The 20,039-nt window shown below is 35.4% G+C and overlaps 1 protein-coding gene across 12 annotated transcripts in view; it reads left to right on the top strand.

Moving 5' to 3' along the window:
- The window catches only part of POSTN (periostin), a 32,063-nt gene extending 12,659 nt beyond the window's left edge, over positions 1-19,404 (top strand). Inside the window, exons 8-24 of one of the 12 annotated variants that reach the window (XM_065730256.1) lie at positions 1,374-1,586; positions 1,727-1,861; positions 2,679-2,827; positions 3,353-3,489; positions 4,163-4,293; positions 5,459-5,589; positions 5,749-5,851; positions 6,218-6,285; positions 6,848-6,893; positions 8,640-8,687; positions 11,105-11,200; positions 11,834-11,923; positions 13,538-13,615; positions 14,043-14,123; positions 16,198-16,284; positions 18,080-18,121; positions 19,269-19,404. In XM_065730256.1, the coding sequence (XP_065586328.1) occupies positions 1,374-1,586; positions 1,727-1,861; positions 2,679-2,827; positions 3,353-3,489; positions 4,163-4,293; positions 5,459-5,589; positions 5,749-5,851; positions 6,218-6,285; positions 6,848-6,893; positions 8,640-8,687; positions 11,105-11,200; positions 11,834-11,923; positions 13,538-13,615; positions 14,043-14,123; positions 16,198-16,284; positions 18,080-18,121; positions 19,269-19,309 (1,676 nt within the window). In that variant the 3' untranslated portion in view covers positions 19,310-19,404. The remainder of the gene's footprint in view (positions 1-1,373; positions 1,587-1,726; positions 1,862-2,678; positions 2,828-3,352; positions 3,490-4,162; positions 4,294-5,458; positions 5,590-5,748; positions 5,852-6,217; positions 6,286-6,847; positions 6,894-8,639; positions 8,688-11,104; positions 11,201-11,833; positions 11,924-13,537; positions 13,616-14,042; positions 14,124-16,197; positions 16,285-18,079; positions 18,122-19,268) is intronic. The other 11 variants (XM_065730257.1, XM_065730259.1, XM_065730258.1 and 8 more) reach the window with 11 other exon arrangements.
- The last annotated feature ends 635 nt before the right edge of the window (positions 19,405-20,039 follow it).

Here is a 20,039-nt window from a genome sequence, read left to right as displayed (position 1 = left end):
ACAGGAGGAGACCAAGTGATTCAAGTGGACATACAAGCAGGATAACTGGAAACAATAGAGTGAAATCTTATTCTCCAGCTTATGAGCATCTATGGTGATTATTTAAGATGTCTTAGAGGTATCCCCAAAGGAGGAGATATTGATGGATGCTTTTCTTGGTTTATGGCAATCTGTGCTCCTTAACAAATCTGCTGGCCTTCTAATGATGCATTTATGACATTGATGGATACAGGTGGCAATTGATGTCATCTACTTGGACTTGTGCGAGGCCTTTGACGTGGTACCCACCACATCCTTACCTCTGAATTGGTGATATATGAATTTGAAGGGTGAAGTATTCAGTGGATAAAAAATTGGTTGGATAGTTGCAGACAAAGAGTTATATCAACGGCTCTATATCCATGTGGAGAATGGTGATGAGTGGTGTCCCCCAGGGATCTGACTTGGGACCAGTGCTCTTCAACATCTTTATCGATTACAAACAGAGGGATAGGGTTTACTGATGACGTGAGGCTGAGTGGTGCAGTTGATGACAATAGAAGGAAGGGACACCATCCAGAGGGACTAAGAAAGGCTTGAAATGTAGGTCCATGTGAACAGAATGAAGTTCAACAAGGCTAAGTACGAACTGTTACACTTGGGTTGGGGCAGTCACAGATATGTGTACAGAGCAGCCTTGCAGAGAACAAAAAGCTGGACATGAGCCAGCAGTGTGCTCTTGTACCCCAAGAAGCCAACAGTATCCCAGGCTGCATCAAAAGAGAGCTGGCCCCTCTACTTTGCTCTTATAAGGCACTATTTGGAGTACTGCTTGCAGGCCTGGGACCCACAGTACAGGAAGGATGTGTAAGCTCTTGGAGTGGATCCAGAGGAGGACCACAAAGAAGAACAAAGGGCTGGAACACCTCTTCTACGAAGAAAGGTTGAGGGATTTGGGCTTGTTTAGATTGGAGAAAAAAAGACTCTAGGGAGACCTCGTTGCAGCCTTCCAGCACTTGAAGGGAGCTTAAAAACAGGAGGAGGACTGACTTTTTACATGGTCTGATAGGGATAGAACCAGGGGGAATGGCTTTCAACTGAAAGAGGGAAAATTTAGGTTAGATGTTAGGAAAAAAATATTAATCAGAGGGATGTAAGGTGCTGGCACAGGCTATCAAGAAACATTGTGGATGCCCCACCCCCTGGGGTATTCAAGGCCAGGTTGAATGGGGCCCTGGGCAGCCTGATGTGATGGGTTACAATCCTACCCATGGCAGGTGTTGGAGCTGGATGGTCTCTAAGATTCCCTCAAAACTAAGCCATTCTTTGACTCTATGATATTCAAGTCTGGATATCCAAACATCTGTATACCAAGTTTTTTATTCTCCCTGCAGCTCTTGTGAAGTTCCACATCTTAAATACTCTTCAGTGCTCTGAAGCGATCATGGGTGGAGCTGTCTATGAAACCTTGGAAGGAAACACACTTGAAGTTGGCTGTGATGGTGAAACTATTACTGTGAATGGAGTAAAGATGGTGAAACGCAAAGATATTGTGACGAGCAATGGTGTCATCCACCTCATTGATAAAGTGCTAATTCCCGATTCTGGTTAGTAATTTGCAGACAAACTTATTAAAATGAAGACATTTCCTCTGATCCCACCTTGATTCCTTCACATATATTTTTGTTGGAAAAGGAAAGAAAAAAAGGATGTATTAAAATGCCTCTTCTTTCTCCTTTATTTGCAGCCAAGCAAGTAATTGAGCTTGGAGGTGCCCAGCAGACTACTTTTACAGACCTGGTGACACAACTAGGACTAGCATCTTCTCTAAGACCAGAAGGCCAGTACACTCTCCTGGTACCACAGAATCGTGCTTTCTCAGGTTAGTAGCCTTTAAAGATTATGCTCTAAACTTCAAAATAAACAAGAAGAATGTATGATTCTGACAGTCTTCCAAATAACTGCCAGTACTCGATCTATGTCCCAAGGAAAGACAGTAATTGAGAATTAGAGATATTCTATCCTTCCAAAATGAACACCAAATGGAAAGACAAAATATATGTAAAAATTAGGCTGCGCAGTATTTTTAGTGGTAGCATTTGTGAATGGAAATATTATCTGTAAGACACAAAATATGCAGATACGTAATGGGAAAGCAATGATATTAATGAACTACCATTTCTCTTAGCTTCTGCACTACTTAGATTAGATTAGTCATTTATACTCCAAACATTTATAAAAGAAGGTTGATATTTTATAGTCCATTAAAACACGGAGAAGCTGATAGAAATGCACTTTAAAGTATGCCTACATATTTGCAGGAATCACCACATAAACATCCTACCCTTTCCTATAGCTACAGAGAAACAAGTTTGGGAAGGACTTCATTCAGAAAGCAAAATTTGTAGTAAGTTCATCAACGATACTGCTGGCACATAAAAATCATCAGCCACTTTGTTTCTAGTAGTTAATCAGGATTGTGTCAAAATGTTATTTCTAAATTTGAGAATCTATAATTTACAGAAAATGTTTAACAATTTATTTTCTGTTCAGACATATTTTTCCAAGTCTTAAATTAAGCATTTCAAAGAAAGATGCAGTATTTCCATGATGATGATATCGATGTCCACAGCTAACCTTACTTGAATGGAAGTTTAGTGCGTAAATAACCATAATTTGTTACCTAATTGGCATTGCAGATGACACTTTACAGATGGATCAGCGGCTTCTTAGAACAATCCTGCAAAATCACATTATAAAAGTGAAAATTGGGCTCAATGAACTGTACAATGGACAAGAGCTGGAGACAATTGGAGGAAAACTGCTAAGGGTGTTTGTGTATCGCACAGTAAGTGAATGGAACTTTCTAACAACATGCATTCTAATATGAAAAGGAAAATATATGAAAGAACAACAACAAAAAAATTAAACGTACAGTATCTACCTTTACCACTATTTAGAAATTAAAAATTAAGCTTTCAAACTAGGATAAAAATGAGCAATCAGTCTTTGTCTGTGGGAATTTTGCATAAACTACTCTTTTGGAGAAATGAAACAAGATTAAGGATTTGGCACTCAGACATACATTTATAAAACTAATTTTTATAACTAAGTAATAAAATTCTCACAGGAAACAAACAAAAAAAATTGTTTGGAAACATTTACATTCTGTTAACTTATTCCAGATTGTGTTACTTTAGCTTTCTCAAACAATACCAGATTTCCTGGCAAGACAATATAATATGAGTTCTGCAAATCCAGATGAAAAATAATTTTAATCTTATCATCAAGTTGGGAAATACACAACCATCTTTGAGTAGGTACATTTTATTTGAATAGGTACATTTGAGACTCTCATTTTTCTTTTAATCAGGCAGTATGTGTTGAAAATTCATGCATGGTCAGAGGAAGTAAAGAAGGAAGGAATGGTTTTATTCATGTCTTCAGACAGATCATCAAGCCAGCAGAAAAATCTTTGCATGAAATGCTGAGAAATGATAAGCGTTTTAGGTGAGTAGCGTCTTGACATTGCTGAGATTTGGCTGCAGACTGTAGCAAAATGTACAGCACAGCTGGAGTGAGAAATAGTTGAGAACAAAGGGTTTTTGGATATTCGGGTGTAAGGAGGGCAGATAAGAGGCTATTACCTCCTTAGAAACAGTTTCTTACTGCAAAATAAGCAAGAGAGGAGGAAGAGGATAAAATTGATTGGACATTGAGAGCTATAAATGCAGCAGAGTATGAAGGTTTAGTTAACCAATGATACAGTCCCTTATTGGTGCAGAACAATTACAGTTGAACAATTCGTATATTCCCAGTCCATATTTCTGTCCCCTGACTTCAGATACCTTGATCTTCCAGAGAGAGCAACTACCACTGTAAGCCTCCCTTGATCCCTTTGATCTGCAGGACTTCATTCCCTCAGTTTTACTGTGACCCTGACTGACAATATTTTTATATCTCAAATCCTCTTTTTCTCAGTCTGCTACTCTTAAGACAGCCTTCTTTTTTCTTTTTTTTTCTTTTTTTTTTTTTTCCCACCACTGTCTTTATTCCTGGGAAATAGTTTAATGTTTGAAAATTGATGGGCTGTCAGAACATATGAAGGAACTAAGTGCCCAAACCTAAGTATAGTTACTACACTTCAAAAGATGTATTTGTGATTTGTTTGTTTTATAAACAGTGTTTTCCTCAGTCTGGTGAAAGCTGCAGATTTAGATGATGTTCTGTCACGGCCTGGAGCGTGGACTCTGTTTGTTCCAACTAATGATGCCTTTAAAGGTTTGACTGATGACGATAAGGCTGTATTGATAAGTAAGTAACAGAAGAAAACTGCAAGCAATTCTGGAAAAATTAATGGGAAAGTAGCTAGTGTATTTCCTAGACAAAAGATTTCTGATAATGCAGATAATCTTTTTCATAAACAGAGATTTCCTTAAATTAATTCTTCAGTGACAGAGAAAATCTGTTTTTGGGAAAAAAACATTCAATATTAACTAAAAATTAACCTCATTTGTTGATATATATTCTGAAGTCAAATTAACTTTCAAGTTAAAATCTGCGTACATTTAATTAGCTTCAACTTCTAATCATTCAAGGTTGCTAAAGAGTTATTAACTGCTGAGTCTCTTATATCAAATTTCTGTTCATGTAATACTGTATTGAGAGTTTCTGTTCTCCCCCTCCATTACCCCTTCTCTCTCCCCCTCCGTCTCTCCTTGGTGATTTCTAATGCCATCTGTGCTACATAATGTTAGCTATTGAATGTATTGCTAAACACAAATTTATGTTATTTTTTCCAACTTTCACCTTTAAACTTTGGACACAAGGCTGAAACTTTTAGTAAGAACAATCAATATTAGACAATATGCTATGTAACGTTTGATTTTAAATCTGCCCTGCTTGGTACTCAGTGTCCTGGGAAGGCTGTAGATATTCCTACAGCTCATCTTAAGACTCCATAGGTGCAGAGCTCCAGGAGGCTGTCATGACACTAGTTTGGACTCCGGAATCCATTTCCTTTGTTAGTCTTGGAAATGTTGGCTTTTTTTCATCCCAAATAGAAATAAAACCTATGAGAAAAGAAAATCACCCCTAGAATGGGGTTGTGTTCCCTTCTTCAATTTCTCTTCTTCTCACAGTAGTAAGACCAGCAAAGGATCATACTCCAGATGACATTCTTCTAGTCTGCTGGCAACCTTGTCCTGCCTGAGATAGAAAAAAATGTGTGTATAGTGAGCTGTGAGTTATCCCCATTCATCTCAGAAGGTGTTGCCTAAGAGAATATTTACATCAATAACAGTGCCAAACCATGTTAGATATGGTTCCTTTTAATTGCAAGGCTGCTAAAGTAGCCGTTTTTCTAGTATCCTGATGATATTTGATACTGCAGACTGCTTAGTAGTCTTGAAATTAATGTTTTTGTGGAGCATAATTAGAAAATCTCTTCCTTGTATTTCTTATTTTTCTATTTAAACAGGAGACAAAAACGCTCTCAGGAACATCCTCCTCTACCACCTGACACAAGGAGTTTTCATTGGAAGTGGCTTTGAGCCTGGTGTGACAAACATTCTTAAAACTATCCAAGGAGGGAAACTGTACTTGAAAACAGTTAAGTAATGAAAAAGAAATCTTTCAAATGCAATCTTGTAGTGGAGATTAGACAGTCAGTGTCTGTATTTTGATATTCCATGTGATTTTTCTCCAAATGTAGCATTAAGGGTTTTGTTTTATTTTTTAATATCACTGATAACTTTTGTTCATTACCAGGTGAATGATACTCTTCTGGTTAATGAATTAAAGTCAAGAGAACCTGATCTCATGGCAACCAATGGTGTCATTCATGTTATTGATAAACTCCTATACCCTGCAGGTGAGTATTATTAGTTCATGGAACCTACATGCTTCTTTGAATCTGTCTGTATCTTACGTAGGTGCAGCAACTGTAAAAAGTTACTTCATTTAAAAAGACAATCTCTATGTTGAATGTAAAACAGAAAAAAAACCATAACTGCTCATTTTATGCCTTGCCTGAAACCATGACAACTCTGAAATGTTAAGAAAGTCTGGTATGCAGAAGATGTCTTGGGCTATCTTTCCCACAGTACAAAAGAATGTGATGTAAACATACATGCTTTTGTAAGTTAATGAAAGCGTTTACATGCCCTGACTACTCTAAATGAAAGTAAAATGTATGCAGATGTATGTTTCCTCTTACATACCTATTTCTTTTTTTCAGATCTGCCTGTTGGAAACGATCAGTTGCTCACAATCCTGAAGAAGCTGATCAAGTATATTCAAATCAAGGTACTTTTATGATGTTTCCTTTATCCTTTTGGCAGGATCTGCAAAAACACATTATCATTCAGAAATGGTTCTTTGGCTCTACTTCTTCAGAATGCAACTTATCTATTTGCTCCAAGTCTCCCAAGTGTAATCTTGAATGATACAATGCATGCAATGGTTATAAGTTATGTTTTTCATCATCAAATAATTGCAGAATATTTGCACATAACAAACTTCAGTGTGAACTGGCCTAAATCTACTATTTGCTTCCAGTATACTTTATTACTACGTCAGCATAGATAAATTCCAAGTCCTTAAGGCAATATGCCTTTGAGAGAAATATCAAGCAGTTAACTAAGTATGCAGTTTAACTCATTACCCTCAAAGCCTATGGAGAAAAATAGAGATCTGTCTTAAATACCCTCTTGAGGCTGTGTTCACTTTCAATCACTAATGAGAGGACATAGTCAAGTAGTATTGTCTGACTTTTGATTGATTACCAAGTGAATTCTATGCACAATCATTAGAAAATAGGAATGTAAGTGCTCCTTTTAACTTCAAAATTCATTTTCTGTATTTATAGTTTGTTCGTGACAGTACCTTCAAAGAGATTCCACTGACATTTTACAGTAAGTTAATTTTAAATATCTCCAGATGGGTTTGAGATTGCTTGTTAATGTTCCAATCTGAACTGTAGGTCTTTTTTTCCATAAAAAATAAAGCAATTTCTGACAAACTAAGGTTGGCCAACGAAGCCCAGGAAGAGAAAGACTCAAAAAAGAATGGTTTTGCTACTATATGTATTTGTATGGAGCTATTTTCCTTTTCAAGATGACATGGAACAATCCCTGAACTGAGTTGCTCAGACTCTTCAGAGCAGGCAAGATTCACATGGAAAATATTTATTTTCCACTTTCTAGCCAAAGTTCATTGCTTGTTGTACAGAAGTCATATGGCTTCAGAGAGTCTCCAAGATGCAGCACTCTACATTTGATATTGCTTTAATTTTCACAAAAGCTTCCAGTGAGACAGTGTACCTTTTTCACCCATTCTCCATGCATGCAAATACAAGTCTTTACAGAACCATTTGCTACATTCATTTCCTCTTAAAGGAATAAATATGATAAAGGAATCTTTCTTGCTCTCTCACAGCCTTTCTCAGGATTTGCTTTTACTATCTGCACATAAAGCATCATAGAATTATAAAATCACAGAACCACAGAATATCTTAACTTGGAAGGCACCTCCAAGGAGCACTGAGTCCTGGGCTCCACGTAGCACCTCTCAACATCCAAAGAATATGTCTGCAAGTGTTGTCCAAGATCAACTTGAATTCCAGCAGCTTGATGCCCTGCCCACTGTCCAGGGCAGCTCGTTCCATGCCCACCGCCCTGTGGTGCAGACCCTGTCCCTAACCCCCAGCTGCCCCTGCCCTTACACAGCTCCATGCCATTCCCTTGGGCCCTGTCACTGTCACATAGAGCAGAGTTCAGGGCCATGTCGCCTCTCCTCAGCTCCTCTGCTCTGGGCTGAGCGAACCAGGGGACCTCAGCTGCTTCTTATAAACTTAACCTTGTGTCAGAATGTGAAGTTAGATTAAATTTCTGCAGGACTACCCACAGTTCTCAGTAGAAATGGAGAACACCACATTAGTGTTTTGTAACTCTAGGAAGAGTATACTGAATTTTGAAGACTCTTGGAACGGAAAAATGGAATATATATTTCACAACTGTTGGGAATAGCACAAGAAGCCATGCCTATAAGTTGGAACACGGGATGTCAGTGTCAGACATTAAGAAAGTTGTTCTAACTGTTGATTTAGTTGATCATGGCTGGGATCTCTAAAACTGAAGGCTTATAGAAGTGGCTGTGAATCAGATAACTATCTGTTTAATGAGTACATGTCTGTTTTAGTTGTAGAGAGGCAAACTGATCTCCTTCGGGTATCATGATACTCTATGATACTCTGTCAAATGCAAGAATAGTTCTGTGTTATAGGATTTCCCATTTACCACATCAGCAATTTAAGAATTAAAAATGGGCAAGATTCAAATTTAATATATGCCAGGAAATTGAATAAACCTTCATAATGTATGAGGCATTATTATTACATATATTATCCTGGATTTCATGACCAGTGGATTTTATGAGGCACATACAAAAGAACATATAGCACATCAGAAGACTGTCTACAATAGATACCATCATTTGGTAAACAGAACTGAGATCCATACTCTGAGGCATTTCAAGTTAGTTTGTCTTCTGTTAATACCTGTGACTTTATTCACATCTTTATGACAAGATGATTATCATCAAGAGTTATCATTTTCATTAAGAATGGAATGTGTTTTATATTCCATTTTCTATACTTGCAGAAATTAACATAATTGAAAGCAACGTCCAGCCCATCATCAGAAAGGAAGGTAAATGAGGCCTTCCAATATATATATCTGTATATGTTCTAATATATATACATATACAGAATATATATTGTATTTATTTAACTGAATGTATTTTGTACTTAACAACTCCAGGTTGTTCAGTACTTTGCTGGAAAAGCAAAGATACAAATATTGTGATTAGAACTGGCTGAAATATTTTATATGAAAAGATTTCCCACATTTGTTCTTCCCAATTGGATTTGTTTTTCTTTTTAAATAGGCAATTAAAAACACATTTTTTCATATAACATTTTTTTTTCAAAGCATACCTTTTAAATACTTTATTACTCTACTTTCTTTAAGTATTACTGTACTTTCTATGAAACGTAAAGAAAATTTGATTCTATAATTGAAGCATTTTTGAATGTTTTTAAATTAAAATAGCTATTTTAAAATTTTCTTTACATGTCAAAGTACAACCAACCAAACAAACACTGAAAGCAATAGTTAATTTTCCTACAGCTTTCAATCAGTTCTAAATACCAATATCTGTCAGATGCCTGGAAAAGAAAGCCAAACTATTTTTCTCAAATCAGAAGCATGTTTTAGAGAATAGATCAGTGGTGTGATTGAAGAGAACAAAAAGTTGGGCTTGAACTGTTAAAAATGCTCGTAATTCACAGCCTAAATAAAACATCCCTTAGTCTCACTAAACCAGTGACCATGATTATTTGCTCCAGTTTCCTTTTGAAATGAAAAGGAATCTGGTGGAGCTCAACAGAGAACAAAGGCACTCAAAAATATCTTGCAGAAATTTTATCTTGCAAACTGATTACCCTTTGTTTCTGTGAAGACTCCCATCCAACAGAAGTGAAATGAGCTTACTTGTTCTGTGTTTTGTCCCACATAGCATTAGATACTATTTTATATATTTATATATATGCTAATCCTTGTTTCCCAGTCTCTGTTATGAAATCAGAGCTACAGAGCAATATAAATGTGTAATTGGTTCCATATATTGTAATTTAACCAAAGTATTTTATAAATCTTCCCAAGATGGAGGTGAATCACATTCTGGAGGTACCTGCTCTTCTATATTAAATCCTCATCCAGAGAAGATAGTTTTGTCCATTTTCTTAAAGTTTGAAAGATGATTAAAAAAAAAAAAGAAATATCTGAGTACTTCTCTGCAGATGTACTAAGTGCTGCTCACCAAAGAGGCATAATAATTTTACACAGTAATGAGCATTGAACTGTCACTCCTTACCACTGCCAGTACAGTATTTCTGCTTTGGGATACTATCCAAAGAATGGTCTCTGGCCAACAGAATCTGCCTACTGATGACTCAGAGATAGTCCCAGGAAAGTCAGTTGAGGCCCTTTTGAGCTTGCTTGCAGTAACAGCAATGAATAGTAGATCCCAGCCAACCACATATGTCCAGAGTTGTCTGTATAAAAAGCTGCATGTTAAATTTTGCACCGTAATGTTAATAAGTTCCTGCAGAGAATTATGGAAGGGAGATTTCAATTAAAAAAAAAATCTAATTCATTTACAGCCTGCTGTTTGCCACTTCTCATTGATTTCTACTTGAGTTGTGAGTCATTGTCCATGCATAAGCAAGTTCAAAAGATATCTCAGTAGTTAAATCTGACTAACTCTTAATGAATTGATCCCAGACTAGACAATACAACATCTTGTCATACAGAGACATGTTTTATCAGCAAGGTCTCCAGGGATTTCACAAGATTAAGAGGTTGCCAAATTATTCGCTTTGGCCAATGAAATCAAGATGACATCTCCCATGAAAATCAGAGGATGTTAGATAGTCTTTCTGGCAAATACCCTTGCAGCCTGTCTGGTTGATCTCTGAATTTTATCTTAATTTTTCTTTATTGACACTGCTGAAGTCTGGTCAGCTTTAAAAAACAGAACAAAAATGAAATTCTCATTAAAAGACCAGGTTTCTTCTTAGATGTCTTGCAGTTAGTAGGAAATAACATGACGAACATTTTTCTCTCAAGTCATTTCCAAGTTTTCAATACTTTAAATGCTAATGACTAGTAAAGCAACAGCTATACGATTCCAGCAGTGTGTCATTGTAGGTGTTTTACCAGTATGCATTCTTTCCTTCTGCTGCTGACAGTCTATTTTTGCCTGATTCTCGTCAACAGATATTAAAAATGCCTAATGCACTTAAGTAAAAGTGTTTTTAAACAGTGTGCAACAAGATCTAGATTTAAGATAGTATGGGAGAAAGTGCAGGATTGTACAGCCACTGCTGCAGATGGATAGATAGATTCTCAGATTAAAAACAACAACAACAACAACAAACCACCCTTTATGGTCATCTGGTTTATTTAGGGTAGGAATGGTAATGCTAGCTTAATCACAATACCGTGGAATACTGTGCTTATTTTTATGACTATTTATAACATGCTGTTTTTTCCTTATATCACAGACCCTTCTATTACACAGCTCACTAAATTAATTGAAGGAGAACCTGAGTTCAAAATAGTCAGGGAGGGGGAGACAATAACTAAAGTGATTCATGGAGGTTGGTACGCTTTCAGCAACTCAATTTGTATTAGATAAAACTTGAAACATTATCTGTTCCCCACCCATTTTTGTTTGGTTGAAGATTATTCATGTTGGACAATTGAGCTATTTTTAACAAGAATTATTGTAATTGGATCGTATCATTTAATTCTCACTTCTCACACATTTCAAAAGAATTTTGTCTTTTTATCTGTCTTTCTGTAACTCATAGTTACAGTCAAGACAGTGTTAGAAATACTCTGCATGCTGACATAATATCTGCTTGCTTTAAGAATTGTTTCCTGGCTGTTATCCAGCAATCAGAAATATGAGATATAAGTCAAAAATGCAGGATGTAATTTTTGTGACAGAAACCTAGCTTTATCAGACAAAGAAATCAAGGTTTTTTTCCAGCTTTGCTAGGAGCATTGAGGATTTCATATCTAAGATGGTTTCAAAGAAAATAGCATGTGGCCTTTCTAAATCTGTGGGAAACTTAATTCCTGGTCTACTGTGAGCATTTTGGCTTTTTTTAAAAAATATGTGCTATGATAGCTCCTTATGTCCTTCACTAAATTTCAATTTCTCAAAAACAGCACTTCAAACACTGCTCATCAGTTTATTAATATCTTCACTTTAAAAATCCTTATAGAACCAATTATTAAAACATACACCAAAATCATTGATGGGCGACCTGTGGAAGTGACAGAGAAAAAAGTAACAGAAGAAAGAATTATCCAAGGTAACTCATGCTGAGCTGTTTAGTGAAGTTCTCTATTATGTACAAAAGTAACACCTTTGAAGTCCTGTACTAATGCCTAAACTACATTTCCTGGAGAGGCAAATTTTTCTCCTGCTACTTGTCACTGTGTATGCTCAAGTTCTTTCTGTCTGCTACACATGTACAGAAAGTAACAACATCTTGCATGTAAATATATAGAAGCTCAGTTTTTCTCCTTTTTTTCTTACTTTCTAGCTGACATTTCAGGATGAGACTATTATTCTGCAATTTTTAGTCTATCCTATTTTAGGATTAATTTTTGTGGTGTGAATTTTTGAGTTATTTGTAGATCTCCAGGTAGTCTTCATTTCATCAAAGGTAGACCTTCAGCGTGTCTATACTTAGTTTTGCATTTCATCTCAGGCTTCCTTGACACCTATTTCAGAAGTCATTATAATTATAATAATAATCCTTTGTTTCTCTGTAAGGGGAGTCTGTATTTTTCTGACACTTGCAAGGGAGACATTTTCTCGTAATGTAGAAAAAAAATGATGAGCATCTTTTTCTTGATCTTTTCCTATAGTAAATTTTATTCTTTCCTTTTCCATATTCAGTTAAATTTGACCTACAGTGGAGATTTTGTGTTTAAGAATTCTAGAATCTTTAAAGAAATTGAAATGGGTGGAATGAGGCATAGTTAAACAGTTAATATAGTTGAACAGCATAAATTATTTGCTAAAACATTTGATCCCCTTGAATAGATACCAGTTTGAATGCTGTTGTGAAATACTGGCTGCATGAAAAGTTTCAAGGGAAAGGTAGTGTTGCAGAAACATTTCTTTAGCAGGTTTTTAGATTGAGTTTATCTAGAAAAATTTAATATATGGTGTCATTCAAGCAGGAGAGAAATATGAAATCAGGCAAGTTATTCTAATGCACATATTTACTACAGTGAAAATAATAGAATTAAACAAAAGTAAAAACAACAAGAAAAAAATACTGTTGTTTCTGAGTATATTAGGCACTGTTCCTCAAGACAGAATATTTCTGGAAGAGAAAAGAAAATATTTTATTTCTGAAAAACGAGTTTCAGTAATAATCCATGTACAATTATCATTATTATGTTTATATTATGCCAGCATTCTAGACCTGATTTTCCATGTCTCTGTCATAGAAACTGCAAATGAATGTCTGTGCTAAATTCTCAGATGACTCATAGACATTATTAATGTAACAATAGCCGTTATGACAGTGGTCCTAGAGCATTTTGCACTGAGGAAATACCTGATACGTGACCTTATAGAACAAAATGATTAAAACTGTGTCTTGTTTCAATAATGCGAGTAGATGCTTACTATGCTAAATTTCTTGAACTACTTGTCTGGATACATCTAAGCTGTAGTTGTTGATCTTTTTCCTTTCAGTTTGGAACACAGTGAAGGACCACCATAAAAGCAGATTAAAAAACATTAAAGATAAAATCGCAGTGAGGGTTAAAAAAAAAAAAGCCATCAAACTTAAACAAACAAACAAATAAATAAATAAATGAAGCAAGCATTAATGTTTTTAAAAATCTTAAAAGTCAGTACTACTATATACAATTAATTTTCCTGTTTTTATACATCCTTGTTTCAGGTCCAGAAATAAAATATACCAGAATTACTGCAGGTGGTGCAGACAATGAAGAAAATTTAAAGAGATTGCTTGAAGAAGGTTAGTATCCTTGTCTTCTTTAAAGTAAATGCATAAAGAAATAAAACACAAAAAGCCCAGCGTGATGTTAGTTAAGTAATCTCTGAATGTATATTCTGTTTTCTTCAAATGTGCTCATACATTAAAATCAGAGATGAAGCCTCAGAAACTAAGAAATGTCTGAATCTGATCTTCTGCTTTGAGTCTCTGGTCTTCAGATTCTACTCAGCTCTGTAGCTGAGGCTGTCTGGGTCTAATATATAGTAAGCTATACTTGTCATGCAAAATTGTATTTTCAGTGTTTAGCATGGAACTTAATATCATCATCAAAGATGACATTTGTAATTCAACAAAATTCTGTAATGTGATAAATTTGATTACATGCTGTTATAGGATGGTCATGTATTTTCTGTCAATCAATTTTTTGCCATAACCTGTATCCTGTCAGAGGTTACCAAGGTGACCAAATTTATTGAAGGTGATGGTCATTTACTTGAAGATGAAGAAATCAAAAGACTTCTGCAGGGAGGTAATTCAGTGTATTACAACTAACCTTTTTGCAACAGGTTATGACAACTGAAACCTCTCTTGGATATGTTAAGCTCAACATTTTAAAGACTGACAGAGCAAAATTGAAATTTTAATGAAAAAAAATACACAAATGTGATGTGCTAGGTATCTGACAAAGTGACAAATTTTGATTAATCAATTTTGATATGCTGTCAATCATGAAAAGATTTTCCTTGTTTTCTCAGTCTTTAAAAAGTTATCTAATTAAAACCTAGGAGAGCAATGAAGATTTATTCCACTAGCTATGAACGCTTTTGATAGTAAATTTAAATCTCTGAAAAAATATTTATGTAATCAAAAGAATTGTAATAGGCCAAACATACCTTACTTATCAGTTATCCAGAAATGAATGTTCATTGCCCTCAAGTTAATAATCAAAGGCATGTTTACTATCCCTCTTTCAGTGCTTACAGGTGATGGATATCGAGGCATTAACTTTATTCTTTTCAAATATAGCATTCCAAGGAATGGTTTTCTTTCTTTCTTGCTGTTCTAACAGTCTTGGCAGTATGTAACCAGTAGCTGTAGAAAACTGGTAAAAGAACTTTTGCTTATGAAATTAATCTTTATGAATTGGGAATGTTCTCTGGGAATGTTCTCTGCTTAATATATTGATTAAAGTAACAGTCTATAATAGCAATGGAGAATAAAACAGAATTCAAGTATTATGTTTTTAGTAAAGGTGAAAAGCTTAACATTGTTCATGAATATTTCTCTTAGCATAAATTCGCTGAACCCAATTCATTTTTTGTTCACTTTTTAGTAGTTTACTAACTTGAATACAACTGAATTAGCTCACAGTTCAGCCATGTGTTCACAGAACTAAATCTTGTAGCCCTCTGCAAGCATCATTCTCTGGATGTGAATCAGGTAAAAATTTAGTGATGGCTGAAGGACAGCAATTTCTCCATTTAACAAAACCATGCTGGTTGATAATGCAACTAATACTACAGACAAGCCAAGATACGGCCATCAATACTGATGTCCATTTTTCTCTTTGCTCTCTTAAAGAACAAATCGTAAGTTTTACTGCTCTAGCCAGGATTTGTCTGCAGTCATTGGAGAGAGATATGAAATTCCAGAGGGTTTCATTGTAACCTATCATAAGCATCTCAACTATGAGTTATTCACTGCAGATGCCTATTTTGTGGTAACTATTTAAGTGAAAACTGAAAATGAAAAGAAGTATATAAAAAAATCTCTCCATCTATTGAACTATGTTCTATTGGTCCCAAACAGTCTATAAAGAGAATGTGTAAACTTTATCCCATAAATTTGCAAAATTCTTCCATTACAGAGGTATACAATTAAACATACATTCCGTAAAGATAAATCCTACACTGATTCTGCAGACGTGAACAATGAGAAATAATTTATCTGCAGTAACTTTAAAAAAGACAGTACTGTCTCTTGGATTCTTACTATTTTTCCTTGCTATTATATGTTAGATTGCATAAGCATCCTGCTTTGCAGAATGAACCAAATAGGAAGATTTCTACCTTTTGTTTTAATCTGATTTTTTTTCTGTCTTTTCCATGATTTATCCATCCAGTCAGCTACCCTTAGCTGCCATGTCAGTATCATAACGTACCTTCAGCCAATAAAAACAGATACACACAATACTTTACGGCTGTTGGTGATAGTTGCAATAATGTTTTATCACTCTCTTGACTACATCAGATTACTTGTTCTACTGAAAATTTCCTAAGTACAGAAATATGATTCCAGACAGGAATGGATGCATTCATTCTGTGTAAATTAAAAGATGGGCTATAATTCAACTCATATAATGTACAGTACTGCTTATTATAATTGGCTGTCAGTGCTGAAACAATCTAAAAGCCAAGACTGTGATGAATGATTTCTAGCCCTAGAGAAGGAATTACCTGTATCAGGACCAAGGATGTCAGCAAGACTTTACAGCATGATTACTGTGGCCTGCATACACCTACACTCCCAAAATGACATTGTTTCCACTGAAGTTTTCTGTGCTATCCCAGATTTAACTAATTTGTTTTTAATGCTTATCATAGCTGGAACTGAATACACCAAGGTTACTAAAGTAATTGAGGGAGAACCACAGATTATCGAGAGAGAAATCAAGAAAGTCCATTTGGAAGGTTAGTTTGTCTAAAAGTCTGATATCACTAAGGCCTCCTCTGTCTGAAGTGATCATTCAGGGTGCAGATGTATAGTATTTATTCACAAAAATCACTTAGGTCTGAAGTTGGTATTTTAGCAAGATGAGTTTTATGTTTGTTTTGGAAAAGAATTCTTTAACATTACAGAGAAAAATGTTGAGGCTTATCTTGTGTCTGAAAGTAATCAAAAGATTTGGCAGGCATAGTAGACAAGAGGAAATATCTAAATCACAAAGTAGAGGTAAAACCTTTGAAGGAACATGCACCTTTCTCTAAGCAGCACATCCAGAAGAAGACCACGTGAGTTGTTTTTAACTTGAGCTATTTCTTGTCAATGTTAATGCGATTTGTCAGTGTGAACTATTGGCTTCTCAATTTAATAAGAGTGGGGTGGAGGGAATGCAGCCTCTGGGGATGAGTAAATATCATAGGATCTCTATTTTCATCCCATTGTTAAGTGAGAGAAGCTGAATGAAGTTGAGGTTCAACCTGAGGAGCCAACTAATGTTCAGCCTCAGTATATGCCAGGAATTGGTTCTTCAAGACTTAACAATCTTTTTTTGTTGTCTGATGATCATCATTTCAAATTAAAAAGTAGTTTGCTTTGCGTTTCTTCTACATTTGTATGTATGCACTTTTACGTAAAACTCTATTTCTAATGATACAGAGTAAGAATGTATTTTTTCTGTCAGCCTTTGAACTACAAATTCATAGAAATAATATGGTTTTATACTTCTTACAATTTGGAAATTTACACCAAATGCTGAATGTACACCAATTATTTGTTATGTTCAATGTCAAGAAGTACAAGGCAAGCAAGGAACTCAAATGTTGCCTGAAAGGTATGATTTTTGACCATGGGGCTTTAACTGAAAACATACTAGTTTATATGGACCCTGTTCCCTCCTTTTCAGGATGCTATAGAACTTGGTACAAATGTACATCTAGCCTCAGCTGAATGAGGCAAACGCTGTATTGCAGGGCAACACATTGACAAACCTTGCACCTCAAGATGAAAAGACAACTGCTGCTTAAACAAAGAGACAAGTACTTCATGTATAGAAGAAGAAATGATACAGTCATATACTGATAAAGCATGCTCTCTTGAATTTCCATAGATTGAGTCTCTTGGGAAACAGATGCATCTGTTAGTGAGAGTGGTACCTCAATGGTCTTTGTTCCATTATACCCTTTAAAGTAGAAATCTCTGAGAACATGAGCGGCTCACAGTGCAGTTACACAAGTCAAAGTGCAGCTGGAAATGTGACCAACATCTTGTGACAGTTGAGTTTCAAGTATATCATTTATCCATAATTTGTGAAGAAATCTCTGTACAGTGCTCTGCAGGCACATCTGAACTTCCTTTGCCAGAAGTTGAAACTGAGGCCTGGGAAGTACATTAACCTGAACTTACACCTCACTGACAATGTCAAATAGCTTTTGCCTGAGCAAAATGTCCTGGCCAGTGCCCATGTCATGCAAATATCTGCACAAGATCAGTGTGAATAATGGATCGTTTTGTAGTGCTAAAATTTAAATGAAATGTTGGTAAAATTCTGTGTATGAATACAAATGATAGAAATGTGTACACTGTATTTATTATTAGCATTCATCTTTCAGGTGACTGAGTCAACATGACAATCTAACAAAATCCTTAACTCATGAAAAATGTTTAGAAAGAGCTGATATAACAAGTCTACAATGGGTTTCCAACATTGATAATGAATTTTACTCTTACATATAACTTCTGACTGAAACATTTCTATTTTTCTAGAAGCACCTGTACGGAAAGTACAAGCAAACAAGAGGACACAAGGTAAAAGCATAAAATATGTTAAAAATTTGTAGCATACTTCAAGTATTTTCCCCTGGTATGTTTAAGGTGAAATGGGATGGAACTTAAGAAAACAGAGTTCTAAAGGAAAGACTTGCATTTATGCTTTAAAAAAAATAAACTTTAATAAAACTTTGTAAAAGACTTATAGATTCTTTATATATATATAATATATATTTATATATTTATATATTTATTTATTTATATCTGAAAGAACTTTTGTATGTGCTTTGGTCAGACATTTTTTCAGAATAGAATGAAGTTGTCAAAGTCTAGAGTCCAACACTGAGAAAAGGATACTTGTGTTTTAACTCAGAAGGTAGCTCAGCACACAGCCATTAATTCACTCCCACATTCCAGTGGGGTGAGGGAGATAATCAGGAAAAAAAAACAAAAAACTGAGTACATCCCATGGATTGAAATAAAAACTGTTTACTAAGACATAAAAAGAAACAGGAATAATAGTAGTAATGATAATTATATATATATATTGACAAAACAAGTGATGCTCAACTGTTGTCTCTGTTCTTCATGCCTACTACAACACTCAACACAATTACTCACCACCCAACTGATAGCCAGCCAGTTTCTGAGCAGTGGCTGCCCACCCTCTGGCGAGCTCCTCACAATTTTATATATATTTTTTTTTGCATTAAACCATATGGTATGGAATATCCCTTTGGCCAGTCCAGGTCAGGTGTCCCGGTTCTGTACCCTTCCAGTTCTTTGTGCTTCCCAGACCCCTTAGTGACAGGACAGTAAGAGAAACTGGAAAACTGAATCTTCCTTGTCTCAGAAACAGTTAAAACATGTGTGTTTTCAACAGGTTTTCCCTTAAAGCAAAAGCATAGTATCATCCCAGACACTATGAAGAAAATAAATATCCCAGCTGTAATCAAGACAGTGACACCATGGGACTCCCCACTATGGGATTTTTAACACAGTGATTCCACTTTTTCTGTGTTGATTGAGACACTGAGAGATAACTATAATTCCCTAGCTGCCAGCACAGTTGGAAAAGATTCAGCGTCAAGCTTCATTCTTTCCTCATTTCACCAGTAAACACAGTATATAGTGTAACTATATCACATATAATTACATTATATTTTCTTTTTACTTCTTTCTCCAGGGGGATCAGCAAGAAGGAGGACAAGACTAGCTTCTTCTTAAAAGCTTTTCGAGACAGAATCAACAGAATTACAAATAAACAGTGTGGTCTTCAAGAGAAAGAAAAACTGTTTTTAAAAAAAGGAAAAAAAAAAGAACATTAGAAAAAAATGTGTATTGTATAACAATGTAAACTGAACCATGAATCCACAAAAAGATGTGAAAATGCAGATGCTTACTAATGGCATAATGCTCACTAGGAGTATTCAATTGGAGGTGCTATAAATGCTCGTAACAGTAAGCATTATGCAAGGTGGGATCCTGGAACTGCTAAAAGTGCAAGAAAAACTTCCACCACCTTCTGCAGAGCCAGAATTCCCTCTTAAAGTGGTTAGTAAATGTTTGCAGGATTGGATTCAAAAACAGCAGGGAACAATGCAGAATGTATATTTTTTAATTATTTTTATTTCCATTAAATAAAAAGTAAATGAAATCAGATCATTTCTAGAGATAAAAATCACCTCAGGTGACTTTTAGAGTGAGTATTGTAAGGAAATATGAGTGTTAATGTAGCACTTTTGGTTCAGTAGAATTGTATGTCCGTCATAAGTCAGACTTCATCATGTTTTTAATGTCATAGTGAAATCAATAACATTACCTTTTCTAAACAAACAAATAAGCCTTATATTAAATGTATCTCTTTTTGTTCTACATTGCATATCCAAATGTCATTTGGTAAGTGTGCCTAATGGAAGTGCTTAAAAAGGGGAAGAAATATGTTCCAATCTTCCTA

Source organism: Cyrtonyx montezumae, unplaced genomic scaffold, assembly GCF_038088225.1.
Source record: "Cyrtonyx montezumae isolate F1298 unplaced genomic scaffold, pur_monq_1.0 scaffold_12, whole genome shotgun sequence".
Lineage (NCBI taxonomy): Eukaryota > Metazoa > Chordata > Aves > Galliformes > Odontophoridae > Cyrtonyx > Cyrtonyx montezumae.
The sequence above is the reverse complement of the archived record's forward strand: the minus strand, read 5'-3'. Positions and strand labels throughout refer to the sequence as shown.